At 51.4% G+C, this 22,086-nt stretch overlaps 1 protein-coding gene across 1 annotated transcript in view; it reads right to left on the reverse strand.

Annotated features, from left to right (window-relative positions):
- SHROOM3 (shroom family member 3) overlaps positions 1-22,086 on the reverse strand; it is a 110,631-nt gene that overhangs the window by 1,785 nt on the left and 86,760 nt on the right. Inside the window, exons 4-9 of the mRNA XM_062494055.1 lie at positions 15,547-15,678; positions 10,276-13,468; positions 8,123-8,199; positions 4,367-5,263; positions 2,910-3,404; positions 1,975-2,125 (exon numbers count right to left, since the gene is read on the reverse strand). Of these exons, the coding sequence (XP_062350039.1) occupies positions 1,975-2,125; positions 2,910-3,404; positions 4,367-5,263; positions 8,123-8,199; positions 10,276-13,468; positions 15,547-15,678 (4,945 nt within the window). The remainder of the gene's footprint in view (positions 1-1,974; positions 2,126-2,909; positions 3,405-4,366; positions 5,264-8,122; positions 8,200-10,275; positions 13,469-15,546; positions 15,679-22,086) is intronic.

The raw sequence follows: 22,086 nt of genomic DNA on the forward strand, positions 1-22,086 counted from the left end.
CTGCAGCCATGTCTCTGATGTGCTCCTCAGCCCACCTGAAACACCTGGAACTGCACCAAACAAGTGCCTCGCACACAGAGGCATCGAGGAAGCGTTCACACCGAAGATTTACTTAGTGTCATTCCAGGCAGGAGGCAGTCCTGCTTCAGAGGAGGGAGGATTTTCCAGCAGTGGTCAGGCCGGGATCACTGAGCTGGCCCTGGTGGCCAGAGTGGGCTGGCAGTGGGGTTCCCAGGCTGCTTTGGCAGCAGGGAGCACATGGCTCTGTACGGCCAGGCACCACTAGACGGAACACTTGGACCTGCATTGCGCGGCAGCCTGCTCTCAGCTCCACACACATGCCAAGGCTGAGCAAAAGGCCAGTAATATTCCCTGAAAATGATATCCACTCCCTGGAATGACCTCCACTGCCTAGCTCAGGAGAGCTCAGGTAGCTCAGGAGAGAGGGAGCCAAGGTGGCATTAAATCCCACCTCCTAAGGGTCAACAAAAACACCTTTATGGGTATTCTTCCCTGAGAAACACCCAGAGACAAAACCCAGCCCTTGCCCTTCCCTGGGGCTACTATTCTAATGCTCCCTTCCAAAGAAAAGATCCTCAGAAGTTGATTGCTGGACCAAATCCCAAAAGGAGCCAATGGAAGGATCCAGTGTTCAGTGGTATGGAGAAATCTCTATGGCAGGACTCTGTGGGTTGTTGGTCTCAAAGTCTGGCATTAACCTCAGCAAGTTTTCAAGCAGATTAACTGCTGGGAACTGTTCTTCCCTGCTCCAGGAGATTTGCCCTCCAACTGCAGCAGGAGGCTACGGAGCTCCTGAGAGTGAGATACCTTTGTTCTGAAGGCCTGGGAGCTGGAGGGGCCTGTGGCTTAGGGGTGTGTTTATTAATCAGTGACTCTCCTGCAATCCCAAATACCAGCCAACAGAGCTTCTTTCCTTCCCTTTCCCTTTCCCTTCCCCTTCCCTTTCCCTTCCCTTTCCCTTCCCTTTCCCTTCCCTTTCCTTTCCATACTTGCAGTGGAAATGAACTTGGTTTATCCAAATGATCTCCCAGAGGAGCTGCCTTCTCAGGTAACCCTCAGGAGCCCCTTGTCAGGTAAGCCTGTGCAAATGTTTCTGCACACACAACCATGAGCAAAGATGCCAGACTGTACTGTCTGGGCCTAATCATTCCCATCTCTTTCTGGCTTTCCATGCAAATGTAACCTTTGAGGCCTGGGACTTGCCCTCCGTGGCAGGCTCGTGGTGCAGCACCCTTGTCTTGTTCAGTCACTCCACACCTTTCACCTTGGTATGAGCAGGCAGATTTTGAAGGGAATCCAAGTAATGCTATGGATGTGGCAGGGCTGCCATTCCCTTTGGAGCTGGGTGCCTACAAGCAGTGTCTTGGGCCAGATGATGAAAGAAGCAGGCAAAGGCCCTGGGCAAATGCTTTTGATTAGTGAGTATTTGTGACCCAGAATCTGTGTAGGGCCATAGAAAGAAGAGGTGGTGAACAGAAAATGTAATCTGGGCTGTGTTACTCTGCCCATGACAGTGTGGCATGGTTTAGACTTCGGTAAACTGACTTCACTGAAGAGGAAAGTCCTGGGAAAGCATCTCCTACACTCTGCAGACACTAGCTGGACTCTGTCCTTGTTTCCAACCCTAGCTGGCCTTGCACAACTTGCTTCACCTCTCCCTTGTCCTTCCTTGCTGCAGAACAGGGACTGCTCCTGACAGTCTGTACACTCAGCATTTGGTATGCTCCAGGCCCGCCTCAGGGTGGTGCAAGATTGGTACTCAATCGGCAGTGAGTAATTCAGATTAACACTCTTATACAACCTGGGTCACTCTAACGAAGCTTCACAGTTGCTCCCATGCAATTTTGGGTGCTGCCAAAAGCTGACATGAAATAGAAATGCACTTCACTTTGGGGCTCATTATTATTTCAGGAATGTGAGCACCAAAAGAACAGTGCTGTGTGCCGTATTTACCTTTTTCTCATTGATGTCCAGCAGCTCTTCTTCCTCACCAACTTCTTCTGGCAAGTCCTTGATTTTATTCAGCAGTTCTGCTTTGGGTGCTGAAACGCTGTAGTAAGCAGGACAGGTGATGAGGGTGACAGGAGCTTCCTTTTCCTCTCTCCTACACCACAGGGAAGAAAAAGGAAGAGCTCAGTCTGAGCCTGACTTGTCCAAGTGATAAGGTCCATGGTTTTCCAGGACTCCCTCTTTGGTAGCTCCCCAGTGTGATTACCCACCAGGACAAGGCAGATTCTTGCCCTCAGGGGGGTGCATGTCAGCTGCTGTCCCAGCACAGCACGGCCACTGGGCTTAAAGGACACAGCCCTGCATAGGATTTGATTTCCCATGCTGAAGGTCAGCCAGCACAGCTCGGCTGGAGGTGGCCAGTCTGACCTTACCTGGCATCATGCAGTACATCTGACTTCTGGACAGTTCTCCAGCTGCCACTTGGAAGTCTCCGTCTTAAAAAACCAACACTGGGGGAACTTGGGCTGATCTTGTAATAAGAAGGACCCCTCGTCCCTCCTTCCAGAATTTGGTCTCTTGCTATCTCTGTGCCTGCCATTATGTTCATCCTGATTTTACTTCGGTATCTCTGTTTCTCTGCTTTAGACTGAACTGCTTCAGATTACTAAGGTTCAGATAGCAAAATCCAATTATATCTCCAGGAATGTTTCATTTCCTGCTCTGCGCCCAAGCTCAGCATTGTTTACTACACAGTCCAGAGAGGTGACCTCAGAGCCCAAACAGAGCCCAGCTCATAGGAAAGGCTGTTTGGAAATGCCCTGCCAGGCCTCACACCTCTGAACTGCAAAACTCACTCTCACCTACAGGCATGCAGAAAAATTTGGCACAGGGTGTCCTTAGAAGCAAGGGAGCAGGGAGCTCTGCCCAGCAGTGCTTACGTGTCACCCGCCACTGCTGTCCTGCTGGCTTGTGTCTGCGACATCTTCCTCTTCATGTTGTTCTCTTTCAGCACGCTGGTTCCACTGGGGAAAATCCCTTCCATCAGGTCCATGGTTGTCTTCATTTTGGAATCTGGATCCAAGATATCAGCCAGAGACCTGTCTTTATGGACAATTTCTTTTGCCAGAGCCTCTGACTTAATATCCTCTGGGGTCTTGTTCTTTGCCTTCACTGGGGGTGCTGTGCTGGTTATCCTGGAGTCCAGGCTGGCATTTTCCAATGCTGGCTCTCTGGAGTTACTTTCAGGCTGAGTTATGGGCTGTCTGTCATTGCTCTGAGGACCTTCAGAAGAAGCAGGGGACTGGTGCTGCTGATCCACAGCAGATGGAGAGCTAGTCCTCTTTAATGGGGTTGATGAATTATTTCCTCCGGTGCTGGTGCCCGACCCTGTTATCTCTCTCTTGGCCAGGGCTTTGGGAAAGCCTTTGCAGCTGCTATGGACAGAAACATTCTGTGAGATGAAGAGAAATCTACCACTCAGGACCATTGTGAACACAAGGTAAGGGCCCACAAGAAGTGAGTTTTCCTTCTCTCTCACTTGTTTTTGTGTCTCACTTCTCATTCCACTATGGAGGATCCACAGCGTGAAGCCACTGGCACCAGAATTGTTCTGTGCCTTTGGTCTGGACATTGCTGGATTGTCCTTCCAACACAGAAAGAATTAGTGAACACCAAGTCACTTTTCTGCTGGCAGGCTGGTGACATTGAGCCTCCCCACCTGGGAGTGCCATCCTGAGCAGCCTCTACTCATTTGTCCTTGCTGTGTTGGAAAAGCCAATCACTACTACAGCCCCAGCCAGATTCTTCCCAGATGGATATCAGAGCAGCTCCCCGGGAGTGAGGGAAGCTGTGCTGAGTTCAACCACCTGGGTTTTCCTATGCCTCACGAGAATTTCCCTTTACAGCCTGACTGTGACATATTTGCATTGTCATTTCTTGGCACACAGTCACTGTTTTGTAACAGCATTATTTTGTGCCAGGTCCAAATTATATTCTGGGAAATATTAACTTTGGTTTGGAAAAAGCCATCATGGATTTCCACAGCTGTCTCAAAATCCAGTACCTGGAAGGAGCCAGCAGCCATTCCAGCTCTGTGCTGGAGGGAGTCAGAAGCAACTGCACTGAAATTTGCAGGAAGAACCAGCCCAGGAGCTTTCTGCCATAGTCCCGTGTCCTGGAGGTTTGGGGAGCACCTGTCACTGCACCTGCTGGTGGATCCTTGAGGCCGCTCTTGGCAGAGTCTCTCCCTGTCCCCTGACAAGATGCAAGCCCCCTGCTCAGCCAGCAGCTGGGGGTCTCAGGGCCCGAGGGATGAGCCCCACCTGTCCCAGCCCTGCATATCTTACTGTATATGGCCCTGCACTGACCGAGCCGCCGCGCTCCAGCCCGCCCTTACCTCGCACCGGCCTCCTCTGTGAGCCGGGAGGATTTGTCTCCAGCTGCCCCATGGCCCTCACGGGGAGGGGGAGGAGGTGGGAATTCCTCTGTGCCGTTGGCAGAAGTGCAAGAGCTCAGCTCGGGGAGAGGACGGGATGGCGGTGGCGGGGAGAAGGGCGCTTGGGAAGGCGCGACAAACACCTCATCGTCCTCCTCGTCCTGCAGCGATGGCGGGGGCGTGAGCTGCAGCCCCGACTCCGAGATGTGGAGCTGGGTCATGCCCTGCAGAGAAGGAGTCTCTGGCTCGGAGGAAGTGCTGCTCTGCGTGGGCAGGGACTGCCACCTCTGGGAGGGCTTGTGCCCGGCCGCCGGAGGAGACACCACGGCCTTCGCGTAGCTGCTGTCCTTGGCCGAATGAGCCCACGCCACCTTGGGCGGGAGGGACCTGTGCAGCAGCCCGGCTTTCCTCCTCCACATCATCTCGTCTGTGGGAGTCTCGGGGGATCTGTCCTGGGCAGCATCCAAAGGCTGTGCCTGAGTGCTCCCGCTGCCCTCGGGGGGAACAGCCTCTCGTTTGGCCTGGTGCTGTCTCAGAGCCTGGCTGTCAGCTGCGCTCTGCAAGTCGGAGGGAGCTGGGGCGGGCGTATTAGGGGAAGAGTGGCCAGACCCAGAAGGAGTAAGGTTAAGGAACAAGGGTTTAAAGCCTTGCTTTTGCTCAGGATACTGACTCCTTGCCTCTGTTGGGGCTGGGAAAAATGCAGAAGTCCTTCCATCTGGCCTGGAAACTTCTGGGAGCTTGTGATTCTCGACCAGCGTGGCAGGCCCGGTGACAACCTCAGTGCTGCGGAGGGGACGGGGATAGCAACTTGTGAGCACCATTTTCTCTGAGAAGCTTCTTTCTTTCTTGCTGAAAGACCTAAATACCAAGAGACAGACCACAGTGAGATTAAGAACTCATCAATGAGCAGGAAAATTTACTGTGCACCTCCTTGATGGAGGTTATCCATTTAAAATATCAACGCTATCAGAGGCCAGCATCACTGCCTGCTGGTCTACGTGAGGTACAGCTGTGCTTTGAAACTGGAAGTGAAATCCCGAGCCAGATCCACTTCTTCTCACCATCTCCCATCATTTTCAGCCTGTGCTACATCACACATGCAGCAAGCACCATAGCAGTAACTCAGTGGAAAAAATATTAGGAAAGCCTAATGCCTGGCTTCCTTTCCTGATCTGCTTTCCGTTTTGTTTGTTTCAGATGGGGTGAGTAGCAATTGTTTTAAGAGACACTATTGGATATTATCTGCCATCAAACTCCATTCTCAACTGCTTGTAATTTTAAGAATTTCAGCTCTATGGGTCAAATATTCCCATAATGTTATCTGCTCCATTTGGAAAGGTGTCATTAAAATGATCCAACTGTCTTCAAGAAAAAAGCAAGGCCAAAAAATGCACTATTTTCACTATGGAGAAAACTGAAAAAAATCTCTTGCAGCCTTGGAATCTTGTTGGAAGAAAGAGCTCCTGCAGACAGGCAGGTGTGACAAACACCAAAGCTAACACATTCCAACTGCAAGCGGATGTTAAAGCTGCAAAGCCAGCAGATGGAATTATTCCTTCCAGGTCTTTTAGGGTGTTCACATGTGAGTCTGAGAAACAGCTTCTGCCCTTGGAGCAAGGATCCTGCTTGGAATCTAGAGCCAAGCCTATTTGTCTGGCTGGCTGTTTAGCTGTAGAACAAACTGAGCAGTAATAATGGCAGTGGCAGATGCAAGAGAAGGTGGCCTGGAACCACAAGGCCATACCATAAACAAGCAAAGCACAATGAAGCTCTACTGCCAGTGCATTTTCTGCTCTTGAGAGAATCCCCACACTGCCCATCTGTGATGCTAGAGACTTGGGCCCCAAATTTGCTCTGAGATGTACCGGTACAAATTAAGAACAACTTTGTCAAAGACATGGGTTGTTCTGGCTCTATTCTGGTGTGACTGACAATAGAATTTGGCAGCCTGTGCCTGGGGGTGGGGAAACTCTCCAGACAGGCTGCTCTTGGTATTGTCTGTGGTTTCTGGACAGTAGCAGTAAGTATTCTTTTCAGATGCTCAGTGTTTGTTGGGAACGCCAGATGGTGATTCTCTTAATTCAGAGATCTCTCCTACTGGGGAAGCAAGTGTGGATTCTAAAACTGGTGGAGCAGTTCCCAATGTTGTGTGACACCTGAGGAGCAGAGGAAGAGCACGTGTGGTGGGACCAAGTGATTGCTGACCAAGGTTTTCCTCACTATCTGTTTCCCTCTTCAAGCATGAGAGGTAGCAGGGATGGTCCCATCTCGTCTCCAGCACAGGGGGCAGCTGTGTCCCAAGAAAACCTAGAAACTTAATTCCTACTGCCTGCCTTGCCTCCCTGAATGGCCTGTGAATGAAAAAGACTTCCATCCTTCTGTTCTGTCTTTTGGGAAATCCAGTTCCAAGCAACAAGGGAAAGCAACCTCCCATCTCCCAGAAGAAACGTGCTTGCAAAGCATGCGGGATGCCTATGCTGCACAAACATGATAAAACTGTTAATAACCAATAATCTTTGTCCAGTGGAGCATGAAAATGAGAAACTTGCATTTCGTGCCCCAATAAACTTGTTTTCAGTCTGTGTGTTCAATCCCATTACTTGGAAAATAGGCTGGGGAAAGAAAAAAAAAAAAAGGAAGGCACAAGTAGTGACTGAGCAGCAGGATGAAATGCCATCTTCAGGAGAAGAGGGGAGGCAGGAGGAACTGAAACAGCTGCATTGTTTCTTAGGAAAAAAACATGGAAAAAGTTACTCCAAATCAAAGTAAACTAGTGTGTTTTAAATAACCCTACAAGGATGTGCCTGAATGCAGATTGAGTCCCTTTAAAACACCATTTATGTCTTCTTAGGGGCAAAAATGGCAAGAAGTAAGATCAGCCAGAGTAGAAGCCTTCCTCTGCTTCCGGCTGTCACTCACTCCCTGAGCCAGAGCTGCATGGAGAAACCTTTGGAGACAGCAGTGTTAACTCCCACTGTGACCACAGAGAGGGCTGGCATTTACTGCAAGTTAGTGAGGAACAGAGCTCCTTTGTGAACAATGCTTTTAGTCCCTCTTGATGGCTTTTACTGTAATGGGAGTTAGCTGTTTGGGCACTCGGGGCTTAGGGCAAACATCTATTTATTATTTAAATGTAAATACAGCGATCAACTTCACTTCTCATTAACTTCAAAACAATCTGGGGCTAAGTGGAGACTTACATAAGTCCTAAGACACCGAATTTTGTGATTACAGTTTTCTGTTTTTAAAAACATTTCTCTCTCCCCTGTTGCTGAGCAAAAATTCCTGCCTGGATGAAGAGAAGCAGCTCAAAGGCCAGCTTCCAGTTGAGCAGGACTTCTTGGGGGGACGGCATCCTGGGTGGACAAAACCTGCCAGAGTAGGATGTGGAGGTATTTTTTTCTTAGGGATCCTTCAGTTACGGCATCATCCAATGTGAGTTTCAAGAGCAGATCAAACACATCCTAGAATTCATGTAAGTGGCAATTGGCTGCACAAACATGCTCCACGATGACATGAAGAGGAACTGATCGTAAATTAATGTCTGTAGTGAAAGAAGAAGCTTGTAGCAACTCCTCCTAAGCCTGCTGGGCACAGCACACTTGTAGCTGTGATTGTGCAGGTCTTAGCTCTAGACAAACCATGACAGCTGCTGCTGGCAGGGGGATGGCCACAGCAGGCCCTGCCGTGACACAGGGGACATGGACATACACCCACCTGGCTCCTGCGCTCACCACGTAGAAGGGATCCCTCACCATGGGGCTGAATTCACTGCTCTCCCTTCTCAGCAGCTCCTGGGGTTCCAAGGCAGCGTCAGCAGAAAGGAAAACAAAATACCAAAACACGATGAGAATGCCTTCCAAAGCCTGAGAACAAGTCATTCCCCATGGCTATCCACTCTTTCTTATCTCTAAACAAATGCCTGCAGCGACAGTGCAACGTGATTCCTATGCAGCCTGAAAGGAACATCAGGCACTGTACACAAGGCCCTGAAAAGGAACAGTGAGTGAGGCAGAGAAGTCTGCTGCTAAACTGGAAATAAACATTTCCCACAAAAAAACCTGAAAAGGCCAAAAGAAAGCTAATCAACAATTAAAAAAAATCATCCTGTTGGTTTGGCTTTGACCCCCGTGTTTATGGTTGTGGGTTTGCACTGGAGATGGATCAGAAATAAACATAATGAAGGTTAGGTTAGCACTTCAACATTTACTTCCCTTTCAAACAAACCCTATGGATTGGTGTATATGCTGGAAGTCAAGGTAGGACTTAAGAACAGGATTTTCACAGGTGGTTACAGCTAAATCCCTCTGGGAAACAGCCAGGGCTCTCCTCTCTGCAGTGCCTGAATTAAGATCCTGTGAGCACATCTGCAGTGCTCTTCATCCTCTTCCTCAACTTGGCTTCCAACAGGCAGAACCTCTGGTTTGGCTGCTGAGTGTATGAGCAATTAAAAAGGATCCAGGAGTGGGAAATAAAGATCTCAAGAACTGCTCTGTACCTCCTGCCTGATAAGAGTTGGGCAAGGAAAAATGAACTAGGGCTGCTTGCCATCCAACCTGTCACTGAAAAGTACATGTTGGTGACTTGTGTCTCTCTGGATGTCTGGTTTTGTTGCTGCTTTGATCAGCAAGCATGACAAAATGGCACAGATGGGCTTGGTGCCTGGCTGGGGTGGAAAAATACTGATGGTGGGATGAGACAGGGGTGGTTCTGGAAGTGCATTCCGGTCACTTGATATTCACAAGCTGCTTTTTAAATTCACTCTATTTAAAGATGTGGTGTGGGAGCTGAGGGCTGCTGAGAGAGGATGTGTAGAATGAAGCACACCAGGAGTTTGGGAGGGCAGCTTCTTGCCCCCACCCCGGCTTGGTCCATTTGTGAGAAGCTGCCCAGAGCCTCCTCTGTAGTCACTTGACTCAGGACCACTTCCCTTGCTCCTGTGGATAATCTGCTCTGGGCCAGCAGTGAGTGCATGAGTAGGAGATATCCTGGATCCCAGCTGCCCTGTAGGTATGTGAGCCTCCCCAAACACTCAGCCTATTTGGGGCGAGGAGCCTGTCCACACATTTTGGCTGTTTGCTGCCTCTCTCTGTGAGGTATGGAGCCTGGCATGGAAAAATAGGGATGGGGCAGCAGACCCGGCAGCGCTGTAAATCCATGTGGCTCGACCAGTTCAAGTTTCCTAAATAGGCCTGAAGAGATTTCAGCTGAAGAGCTGGCCTGGGCAGTTGTTCTTTTAAGAGTTTAGCCTGGTTCTACTGTTTACCATCAGGAGAGTCAGTCAAATTCCCCATTTGTGACATCAGTGCAATGTTCCCAACCACCAAGCAGGAGACATGGGAGGGCCAGGGTCTCTGTTCAGCTTTCTCTGTGATGTTTCTCTCCAGAGCTGGAGGCTAAACATAATGGTTATTTGGCACTGCCTCTGCCCAGCACTTCCCAGCACTGTCAGCCACAGGGGAAGCCAAGGCAATTCCAAGCAGCTTCTAATCCTCTCTACTTTGCACCAGGAAAATGGGCTGAGGGAAATCACTATCCTAAGTGGGACACTCCACCAGAAAAGTGTTCAGTACTTCTCCAGTGCTGCTGGCAGGTAAGGACAGGACACCTCAAGACAGGATGTCCAGAGCAGCAAGACCACACCAGCATATGCACTGAAATCCCTGACACAGTCCAGCAGGGAGAGAGCTGAACTCCACCAGTGATTTTTTAACTAAGGTGCACTAAACTGCCTCAGCACGTGCTCAATCTGTCTCTAATCAATGGAGTCCTAGCCGTGACTGGACATCAGCCTGTTCCCCGACATCCTCCCCCATTCCCTGGCTCTGAGAGCCCCACCTGTGGGTGCACATGATCCTGTTCCCACATACCTGGTGCTTCTTTTCTGCCGTGGGAGACGACCTGGAGCGTACGTGCACAGGGACTGGCCGACTGTCGTACCTATCGAGCAGGTCTTCCACAGACACCGATTTCCCAGATTTCCTGGCGGTGGAGGGTGCTTCAAAGATCTGCTCCTGCTTCCTGTAGCGGGGCTGGCCCTGCACGCCCAGCAGATCTGTCTGAGTGCCTTTGGTGACATCCGACCTGGGTCTGTAATCCCGGCACCTCTCTGGTTTGGGCCTGCTGGTGACCAGGCTGTCCTGGCGCCCCGGCACCTTCTCATCTCCGCTCGTGTCCAAGCAGTCCACCAGCCCAGGGGGAAGGGTGGAAGACATCCGTCCCATCCTGGATATCCGCTCTACGGACTCCCTGCGGCGGTAGAGGTTCTGGTCCTGGAGGGAGTTCATGCTGGAGGCAGAGGAAAGGCTCTGGCTGTCGGGGCCGCCCAGCTGCAGGTAGGAGCTGTGGGAGCGCTCCCGGAGAAGCCCCGTGTCCTGCGAGGACGGCCGGCGCCCCGTTTTGCGCTCGATGTAGTCGGCCAGGGCGCTCTGCTGGAGCTGCTTGAGCTCCGGCTTGGACAGGCTGGCTGTGGAGGAAGCTTTGCCGTCCTTCTCGAAGATCTTGCGCCGGTCGGCCACCGTGTTCTCCGGGAAGACAAAATGGATGCTTTTCTTCTGGAAGGAGAAAGGCGATGGCTCCCCATCCGAGATGCCCACCTCGTTCATCTTCTCGGGCTCTGAGTAGGAGCGCTTCTTCTGCTCCACCGTCAGCCGCTTCCGGCCCCCGATGCGCAGCACGTGCTGCGTCCTGGTGTAGTCCAGGCTGGAGAAGCCTCCTTCCGTGGGCGTGATGCTGTGCCTCTCCTTGGGGGTGTGTGGGGACGCCGCCGTGCTCCTCATGCCCACGTGCGCCGAGGCAGGCCTCTGGGGCACTCTCTTGGGCGCGTTCCCGAACGGGGGGCTGATGCGCCGGAACGAGGTGGCCCTCAGCACTCTGGACTGAGCATCCTTAATGCTGTTCCTGTAGGCCCTGTTAAAGGACGTGTCCAGCTGCGACCCGTGCGCATCCTGGATGCTATCCTTCCAGAGGATCTCCCTCTCAGGCTCGCCTCCCAGCTGGAACGTGCTTCTGCTCCGCGGAAGCTGACCTGCCCTTATTTGCACCTCATTCTCAGGACACGGGCTGTAGTATTCACTGGGTCTTGCCTGCTTCACCGAAGCCACCATCTGCAGCTCTACGGGGTGCCAGTCAGCCTCTTCCAGCTTCCCATTCCTGACGGACGGGCTGGAGCCCCTGCCTGGCTCACTGGGCAGCTTGGTCCTCATGTCCTCAGGGCTGTGCACGGAGCACCTCGTGCCAGCAGGCTGGCTCGTCCTGCTGGGCCCATAGTGCTGGCCGAAGCTGGGAATGCCGGCGCTCTGGGGCCGGGGAGTGCTCTGCTCCCGCTGCTCAAACTTGTTAACCTTCTCCAGCACCGAGCAGCGGGGTTTGCCAGCCTCTGCTTTGCTGTAGGGAAAGCTTTGGGTGCTGCTAGAGCTGAGCCGGCTCCTCCCACAATCCAAGGTCTTTGGGAGCTGAGGAGAAGGGGGCTCTTTGCACTTTGGCTCAGCAGCATGGAACAGAGCCATGCTCGTGCCCTCCTCCTCCTGCCTCGTGAAGGCCTGTGGGTCCACATCACTCCAGTGTCTGTGCCCCTGTTCCCTGTGATCCTTCTCCTCTCTGCCGCTGATGTTCAGGAAGGACAGTTTGGTGTTGGAATAAGCCTCACCTGTTTGGGTCTCCCTTAGCTCAGAGCTGCTTTGCCTCCTGGAGCTCTCTGGGATGTTCTGCAAGGAAGAGAAGCCATACTGCTTGGCCTTGCTGTGACTCCATGGGTGGGGAGCACCAGTGTCGCTCTCATTTACCTGTGCGTTGCCATTTTTTTCCTCCTGGAATCCAGGTGTCCAGTCCTCTTTGGGTTGGTAATGGGTTTTCCTCTCACTAGCATCCCTCAGCGGGGGTTGTGGGCCCTGGAAAACAGGCTTGGAGGCCTGTGTGCTACCCACGGTGTCTCGGTGGCTGTGCGCTACCTTGCAAAGGGGTAACAGCTCCTCCTTTCGTGACATGGCCAGGCAGAGCTCCGGGCCTGCTGCGCTGGGAGCCTTCTGCTGGATGAGTTTGTCTTCGTGCTTCCTTTCAGTGGAGAGGGGCTGGTAGAAGATGGTCGACCTGTTTGTAGTGCTTTGGTTTCCACTGTCATCGGAGCCCAGGGCGCTGCCAGCTGTGGCCTTGTCGTAAGAGACCGGGAGGGCTGGGGAGTATCCACTTTCTTTGGCCAGAGCTGGGTAAAGCGTCCCAGTGCTGCTGGAGGAAGGCTGGGGCACCTGGGCGTAGTGCGGCTCTGGGGAGGGAACGGCGTAGACACCAGTGGGCAGCAGGGGCTGGCCTGGCTGGGCTGCCTGGGAATAGCTCTGCTTGGCCTTCACAGTGGGGCTGCTCTCCGGGCTCTTCTCCACCACGGTGTGCAGGTGCCCTTCTCCAAAGGACAGTTTCAGCAGCGGCCCCTGGGACAGGGAGCTGACGAGTGGCGCCCAGGCCCCTTTCGGCTGGGTGCGGCCGGGCTTGCCGTGCTCCAGGCCGGTGCCGGTGCCGGAGCCGGATCCGGGCCGCTCGTGGTGCCTGATGGCCGCGTAGCTGTCGCTGCGAGCGGGAGGCAGGGGCGGTCCCTTGGGGGGCTGGCTCTTGCTGTCCGGCTGTGCCCAGGAGGAGGCCGCGCCGCGGCGGCCCAAGGCGAGGAGCCTGCCGTGGCCGCGGCCGTCGCCGCCGGGCGGCAGCGCCGAGGGCGTCACCTCGTACTCGTGGGAGACGCGCTGCTGGGCGTCGTACACCGTGCGCACGTAGCGGATGTCCGCCTGCCTCATGGCCTCCGGCAGCGCCCCCCGGGACTGCTCCCTGCCCGGCGGAGCCACGGCGTACTCGGGGATGCTGGAGTTGGTGGAGAAGGAGCTGTAGGCTGAGTCTCTCTTGCTGTGCAGGTGGGAGAGCTGGTCGATACTGTTGGTAGATTTGGCCGGGGACAGCTGGCAAGGATGGTAGGCAGGGGAGGAATGGTCCAAGCTCTCCATGCTGCCCCGGGAGCTGTACTGGTCGGGGCTCCTCCTCAGATAGCCATGCTCGTACGCAGAGAGATCGCTGGTGGAGGAGCTGGGGGACAGCGAGAGAAGAGTGAAAACCAACAGAGGAGAGGCACAACAACTTATAAGTGAGCTCAGAAGCAAGATGTTTAGTTTTGAGATGAAAACCCGTATTTGGGCCGTGCTCCATCCCCTGTTTGGAGTCATCCCAGTTCACAGAGAGGAACTGCCTGACATTGCGACACATGGCTCTTATTTACCACAGAAGGGTGGGAGGGAAATACAGACAGAAAGATGGTGCATCTCTGGAGCCAGGGAGGATCAACCCCACCCAGCAAACCTATCCAAAGCCCTTGGAAAGCTGAATGAGCACTGACGCCACTGAGGAGGAGGAGAAGGAGGAGAGGAACATGAGGGGCGTTCTGGGGAAGAATCTAATCTGTTTCTTTTTTTCCCCTTTTCATTTCTTTTTATGGAGATGAAGGCTATGCCCTGGCAGTCTTCCTGGAAACTCAGCTGTCCCAAGGACAGCTTGTTTGCTGCAAGAACACTAAGCTGACAAGAAGAGGAGAGATGTATGTCCCTGTGCCTGGAGGAAAGCGGCGTGCAACCATAGAAACAGTCTGAGAATTCCCAGGAAGCCTGCACTGCCACCTCTTCTTGTAGCTTAGCAGGTGCAGGTACACCTTGGCCATCAGAAAAGTGATCTGGAAAGAGAGATATTCAGAGATCTTTCTATCTAGGGGAAGGGAGCTCTTTGTGCCAGTCACAGTCCCGTTTTACATCCCATAAGGGGATATCACAAACTTCTGCACAGTTTGCTCTAGCTAATCTCCCCTTCCAGATTCAAGCAAATACACTCAGGACTGGAGAGTGTAGCCTGAGGATTTCACTCTTCTTCCCTCTCTTCCCAGCTTCCCTTCCTCAGGCATCGCTTTCTCTACTTCCCTGTGAACTACATGTGGTGTCCTGGCAGAGCCACAGGGAAGCAGCAGGAAGGGACAGGCTGTGGCAGGGCAAAGCAGAGAGCTGGCAGCTGGCTCCAGATCACACCCCAAACAAGGGACAGACCCAGGGGAGAAGGCTGCTAAGGATGAGGAAAGGCAGAAGGAAACCTGTTCACGGGAGCTCTGCAGAGAGATGCAGAGGAACACAGGCAGGAAGAGATACAGCAAATCTCAGACTGAAGCTGGTTTACTCATTTAAATGCACCATTCTATTTTGCATTCAAATAAGCGTCTCCCTGGCAATGCCCAGCACAGCCCTAGCCAGCTGGCCACTAGATGTTCCCCGTGCTCCTCCTCGAGCACCCGGGAGACAGAGCCATGCTGCCAAAGGCTCTGCCAGGAACCGCCTGGGAAGCAAAGCCCCTTGGTGGGAAAGGAGTACACTCCAGCATGAGCTGTGCTGAGGCCACGGACAACACACTTGATTTTCTGCAACCATCTCCTCACTTTCTTTAATGCTCTTTTTTTCTCTTTCCTCTCCTCTGCCAAGGATCAGTCTTGCCAGCAGAACAAAGTTGATGTTTCAATCCCAGAGGCTATAATGGAGAGTTTCAAACCCTTCTGCCTCTCCGGGGAAAACCTTTCAAGGGTAGAATTTAAACTTGTCCTTCCTCAAGCTGCCCTGCACGTTCAGCTGTGACAGAACTGACTCCTGCAGAAAGCCACTGCCAAACCAGGAAATTCCTCCCTGAACTCCTCACCCTGGGAGCACTGTGGCTGATGTGCTGTTGGCTGCTCTCTTACACTAACAGGCTCTGCTACCTACAAACCTTTTCTTCCTTTTTCTCCATAGGCCAGTTTAGACTTTGGATTTCCTTTCCTTTGCTGAGGAAACAACCGTGCTGTGTTCCTAAATGGGGGCATCCACAGAGAGCTGTATCAGCATCCTGGCAGTGGGCTCCCATCTTCATAGGAAGGGGGATGTTAAAAGCAATTAATTTCCTAGCTGCTCATCACCTTACAGAGCACTTACAGGAGGAAAGCAAAGACACTTTATCTGGGAAAAAGGAACTGAAGCCTTCCTAACTCTAATCTGAACCCTGGCTGTTTGTAAACCTGTCCAGCTGTACGGAGGCGACTGGTACCATTTTCCCACTGCATTTTTGCCCCTTCCTTCCCTCCACGGCTGTGTAGTGCTTACCTGGAGTGGTAGGATTGATGCCAAGGGGTGCCAAGCGTACCCTGAGATATTTGCATCATGCTGGGATCGGGTTGGTTCTCCACGAGTTTGGTTGAATGCCAGGAGTGAGGTCGGCCTGGGGTCTCACTCCGCCTAGGGGAAAGCAGAAGGGGTTTGCACATCAGCAGCAGGCCAGCTCTGCCACGGAAGATGGATGTGAACTTAACACCAACATTTCAAACTGCTCGGGCTCATTTGTGCTTCGCTGCTGTGTTTTTGTCCATTCCAAGCAAGTCCCACAGTGCCCATATGTGAATGTCCCTGACATTCCCACAGCACGCTCCCTTTGGGGTTTGCACAAATGGGTCACTGAATGCCATGAGGGGGTGGAAGCTGCAAAGGGACTTTTGATCTCTCCTCGGCGCTGCTAAAAATGCAGGACTAGACGTGACAACCAAGCACTGGCAATGTGTGTCCCGCACACCCCACACCCGGGGCAGACAGCTGTCCCCAGGGTGTGTCCCCAGGCGTGGCACGGCAGGGCTGCCCTTTGGTGCCTTCAGTCACCAGCGCCAAGGTCTGCGTCTGTCAGCCCTGAGGGAAAAAACCCCACTGACACCTTATTTAAAGCACACAGTGCTGCAAGGGAAAGTCAAAGCAGGGATTAGCGATGAGTCCCCCGAAGAGGCCACACAGCCTCTCCTTTGCCTTTGGGCTTGTCCTTAATCCTCCTGCTGCTTTCCATGAGGGATCTCTCCCCTGCTTTAGCACTCATTTCCACAGTTTCTCACTCCCTCGCTGGCAGAATGAGGAGCAGCACTGGACCAGTGTCCTGCTGAAATGCGACAGCTTGCAGGACAATTCTCACTGCAAAAAATGCAAGGAGAGGTTATGACACATCATTAATCTTTCTCTCCCTGAAAAATCCACAGTACAGCATGTCCTGTACACATCAGCACATAGATTAAAATGCCTTTGGCACACAGACACTGAGAGAGGATTCTACCAGTGCTGCCTAAGATTGGGTAAAGAAATGGTACAGGAAAGCACAAAAAAGTAAAATGTGCTTTTTAGGGCCGGGTCCTTTCCTAGTAGCAGCTAACAGCAGCACTTGCTGATGTTCTATAGAATGGAAAAGAAGAGGCAGAGAGTGAGAGTCAGAGCCATTCCTCCATCATTTTTTCCAGACAGATTTCAGAAGTACTGGTTATTTTCTCATCGTCTGCTAAAAGAAGGAAGAAAAAAGGAACATGCTTTTCCCTTTAACATCTGTTGTGGCAGGACTGTCTTAAGGGAAACTGGACTGGAGGTCTGCAAAGGGCAAGCTGAACCCAACACCACTTCACCTTTACATGTGCAGGTGTGTTTAAGACAGAGCTCTTCTGTTAAGCTCCTTGCCCAAAAAACAAGGAACCAGGACACTGCCAGAGGAGAAGTTGACAAAACTGTTCATTAAGAATAACCCACATTGTTGCCTCTTCCACTGCAGACATTTAAAGACTTTAAGTACTTTAGTGGAGTGCAAGCCATCAGCATCTGTTTTTCGCTTTGGAAAATGAATGATCCCCTGCAAAGCATGTTATCCCTTGGTTTGATCAGTAGAAACAGTGAGGGAGCTGCGTAGTCAATCATCTGAGCCACAGGTATTTTAAACTCTCTTGTTTTGATATCCTTGTAATAATGCAGCACGTGGACAGCAGTGAATTTTAGCCACGAGACACATGGGACCAGCTTAGCAGCTCTGTGTGGGATAACCTTGCACTGTTTCCACACCAGCCCAGTCTTGGAAATGTGGCAGATCCTGACTCATCCCAGACAAACTGGCTGAGTGATAAAATCTGCAAATGCAGCAGATAATACCTGACCTGAGCGAAGACAAATAAATCATTAGGTCTTTAACTGGTGTTACTTTGGTGCACCTAAGTTGCCTTCGACAAAACCAGGAGCAACAGGTGACACTTTGGCAAAGGAGGCTGCAGAATTTAAAACTGCAGTAAGTACAATAACAATAACAAACCAACCTCATTACTTTATCTTTCATATATGCTGTACTGTATTTATAGAGGTGTCTGGACAACCTTATTACCAAGAAATTCTCCACTTCAAATAACAGACAAAGTGATCCCTGAGTTGTAAATGCCGAGGCTGGAAAAAGAGACTGCTGGCTCCTCATGGACATTCCCAGTGATCAGATAACCTGAGCATCCAGGTCAGGTTGGCATCATGACACATGCCTGGGAGCGAAGATACCTGGAGAAGCCAGCCAGACGTGATGCAACGCTGGCATCTGAGGGGCAGCTGTAACACAGATACAGACCAGGTACGGCCAGTTCACCCTGGAGGCTGGAAAACCAAAGGGAAAGGGAAAGCCTTTAATCTCATCCAGCTGCTGTTATCTGGGTGCTTGCTCCCCGTTGCTATGCTGGTCCCAGTGTTAGCAGATGGAAACATGACCAGCCCAGTGGAGGCTCCTCAGTGGCAGCCTGGCACACTCTGGGAGCAGTCTGGGCTGCAGGGACCACATTCACATCTCCAAGGCCCTTCACCAGGAACTGCTCTGCAGCTCTGTCTCATTAGGAACAGCTGAGTGTGCTCTTCTCTGTAATCTCTGGAGATTGTTTTTATACTGCATGCAAAACAGGAATGGAACTTTACAATGACACTTTGGCACTAACTCTACAGATGAATCAGCATCTGAGGCTTTCTTCACAGTGTAACTGAAAGGTTATCTTCTTCTCAAGGTTACAAACCAAAACCATCCAGAAAAGGGTAGTTAGTCTGATTCCTGTTCTTCACATACCATTCCTTGCCAGTGCTAGAGCACATATACAACCTGAGTGCTATGCAAGTTCTAAAGTACCTCAAGCCCAGCATCCTCCAGGAGTGCAATCCTTCCGTGTGAGAAGGCCCATCCTCAACCAGAGCAAACAATCCAGCCTCTTCAAATTGCCATTTGCATTTTTTCCACATCCTTAGAAAGCTAACAAGGGAAAGCCAGAGAGGGATGTTGTGGCTGATTAACCAGCCACTCAGGGTCATCAGTGCCCCAATAAACTGATCTTTTTCTACTCCCACACAGCTCCTGGTGAGTTGTTTTCATCATTCTCACATCCATCCGAAGCATCATCCAGGTGGCTGAGGAGAACTGTGAACAATGCTTCCTGTACCACTGACCTTGTGGTCATTTTTCTCTGTCCCCACAAGCGCCAAACCCTTCCTCAGCAGAGACAAGGAACGCCGAAGATAAAGGCAGCAAAACTTGTCAAAGCAGAATCCACCTGTGGATGCAGGCAGGAGCAGTGGTCACCAGGACACATCTCCATGGCCTGAGGGCATGGCTCTGACTAGGGCTGGTGTAAATGTGTCCAAGGAAGATGAGACGTGCAGAGAAGAGAACTAAGGCCAGGGGGTCGCTCCGCCATCACTCACAACCACAATCCCTGGCCAGGTGGCTGTGTGGGAGGCTGCTGGAGCTAGACGGGCTAGGCATGGCTCCAAGGGAATAGCCATGGCCTAGCCCATCATGTGGGGAGGTGGGAAGGGATGGGGGCCCTGCAGCACAGACCCTCCTCCTGCAGGAGAAATGAAAAGATTTGGATGCAGGTGCACAGTTTGTGCCTCCTGGATCTGATCCCAGGCACTGAGTCACAAGAGAGAAAGTCAAGAGGGCAGCTGCCCATCCTTACCACATCATCCTCACAGCAGTCAAAATTTCAAGCTGGTGGTAATTCTAACCTAACGAAACCCACATGGCAGGGGCACTATGCCCTGAGCCACATCCTGTGCATGCAGCAGCAGGATCCTCGTACATGGAGAGATCCTGATCCCAGCAATTCACCTGCACCCTCCTTCCATGGGGAGTGTGCACCTGCACCAACAGAAAGCAGAACAACCATCTGAATTCTCACCAGGACAGACCTGCCTCCAAGATGGACACATTTAAAGGAGCAGGAGCATGACAAGGAGATGTTTTCCAGACACCCAAACATGCTGCTGCAGCCTCTCTCTTCCCATCTATTAGGCAGGAGATGAAGGAAAAAGTAAAGCACTCAGAAGCCTATTAGGATTTCGACAGAGCGAGGCCACAATCTACTCAAAGCAACGTCGCTCTTAATTAAGGTTCAGTCATGGTTCTAAAAATAAGCAGAACAGACGAGGCCAATTAGAAAGGAGCTGGACCAGAATGGCATCAGCTTGCTGTGTCCTTCACTAAATCTCTCTTTTAGGCTCACAGAACCCTTCTGGGAAATTTTGGGGCAGGAAGGATCTGGAGTGAGCTCTGTCCCCTCACAAGTCTGACTAAAAAAAAAATGAAGACTCATTAGAAAGACCTGAAGTCTATGAAATGATATTTCACATCATGGATCCTGGCCAGTAGTGCCTCCTCAACAGTAGGGGAAAGGCAGAATCATGCCCACACCCCCCACCCATTAATGCTCAGATGAAAACTTTCCCTAAGTAAAAAACACACTGAAAAACCCTTCACTTGAGAACACTTGGGTGTCAATACTCTCAATATTCTCATACCAGGACACAACCTGATTTTCCGTAATATGTTCATTTTGCAGTTGCTAGAGGACAGCTCCCCACCCAGCGGATCCCTGTGCACTATCTCACAGTTTTTGCCAGTCTCAGTCTTAAAACAAACAAAAAACCCAAACCAAACCAAACCAAACCAGAAAAAAAGCCATAAGAAAACCATTCAGGCCAGTTCAGGGGTGTGTCCTGTGTCCAGCCTCACTGTTCTCTCCAGCTCCTTTCCCAGGGGCCAAGGCAGGTGTTGTGCCTGTGTGGTGTTTCCAGCTCACACATCAGACACCATTTGTTTTTCCTCTTTGATGAGCATCACTGGGGATGTCTGCGTTGCATCAGACCATGCCCTGAGTGCCATGTGGGAACTGGGAGACAGGTACCAATCTCCCTGAAATCTCTCTGGGATCAGGATCAATGGAATCAGAGGTTTCTGCTCAGAATTGCTACCATTACCATCCTGAAGTCTTTGGGAAAAACTCCCCACCGTACCACTGGGAAGCAAATCCCTGTGTGAAAGGAGAGATGACAACCATGTATGTGGAGCTAGAGACAGAGTTCTTCTACTGGCTTTTCCTGACTTAAGTGCCCTCAGCCAAAAGCTGCAGATGGGCATGCTGGGATTGCTCGGAGGTGATGGCAGCTGTGAGCAACAGGCGCTCCTTCGTTGAACTTAGGAACAGTCAAACATTGTAATTAATGATTACTGGTCCTGCAAGTCACACCTCTGTGTTATCACACATCTCTGGGAACCCCCACGCTGTCTTATCCAAGAAAGAGGCATTTAGCCAATGTCCAGCAAAGGAAAGAAAGAGTGCAGGGCTCAGAGAAGGGCTGTGCACTGCAGCTCCATCTTCCCTTCACCCCAGAGCAGGGCTGACAGACAATATTTAGACTGAGGACTTTTCCCTCCACAAAGAAAGGGTCCCACTGGCATTCCCTGACACTAACCAGACACAGGCTTCAACAGGAACAGAGGTGATGTATACAAACTTCACTTTTCTTGATTACTGGTTTCAAGGACTTTGTCCTGCTGGGATCTTCTGACAGCTTTCCATCTTGAAGACAGCATTATCAAGCAACACACTAAGTTTGATTTAAATTGAAAAATGAAGAGTATTTCAGATCTCTGTTTTTAGAAGTGCTTGCCACCAAGACAGTCCATCTGTGCTGTTCCCACAGAACTGCAGCCTGGACATGGAGAAGACAGGAGAATCTTCAGCCTGATACTTAGGCTATGCATAGGCTACAGTGAGGAGCAGAGGAGCACTGGGTTAAAGATTCTCTGCAACTTTCTTCTTCTTTCTATAATTTTATTCTGTTTCCTTTGCTGGAAAAAGAGGAAGAAAGAACAGACATTGAAAAGAAGCAGCTGATTGGCTTAAGAGTGTCTGAGAAGGACCCTATTATTCCCTGTCTTCTCCAGGGATTCACATCATCTCTCCCAGAGCAAGGGTAGAAAAACCTAGCAGCCAGAGCCTGCAGTGGCTTCCTTGCCTGCACCTCTTCACTGCATTGATTTATCCAGACTGACAAACCCGTCCCACGGGCTCAATTCAAATAATTTTTTCTCATTCTTCTCCAGTCAGTAAATTAGTTTAAAAGACAGAAACCCAAGCATATCTTAGATTCTTTCACAACCCGATATCCAACACACAGCAACTTGCAACAGGAGAGACTTGGAAACAATGGAAGGAATGTGTTTTCCTCGCCTCTGTTCAGTGCTTAGGAGGAACTGGGTGGCTGGCAGCAGGAACGCTGCCCCGTGAGGCCGATTATCCAAACCAAACGTGGCCAATGAGGCACGGCAGGTAACCAAGGGGATCTGCAGGGCAAGGCTTCAGGCTGCAGCTGGGCTCTCCTCTGAGCTGCAGGGCTACAAATCACTGGCAACGCTCCTGGAGGAGTGATGAACAGCAGAGAAGCAGCAAGGCCTTTAGGAGGATCTGTGGAGGTACCTGCACACATCTGGGGGGGGAACATGGTGAGTAAAATGCTCTGGGGAACTTCATCTGCTGCCTGGGCCAAAGG

Source organism: Cinclus cinclus, chromosome 5, assembly GCF_963662255.1.
Source record: "Cinclus cinclus chromosome 5, bCinCin1.1, whole genome shotgun sequence".
Classification (NCBI taxonomy): Eukaryota; Metazoa; Chordata; class Aves; order Passeriformes; family Cinclidae; genus Cinclus; species Cinclus cinclus.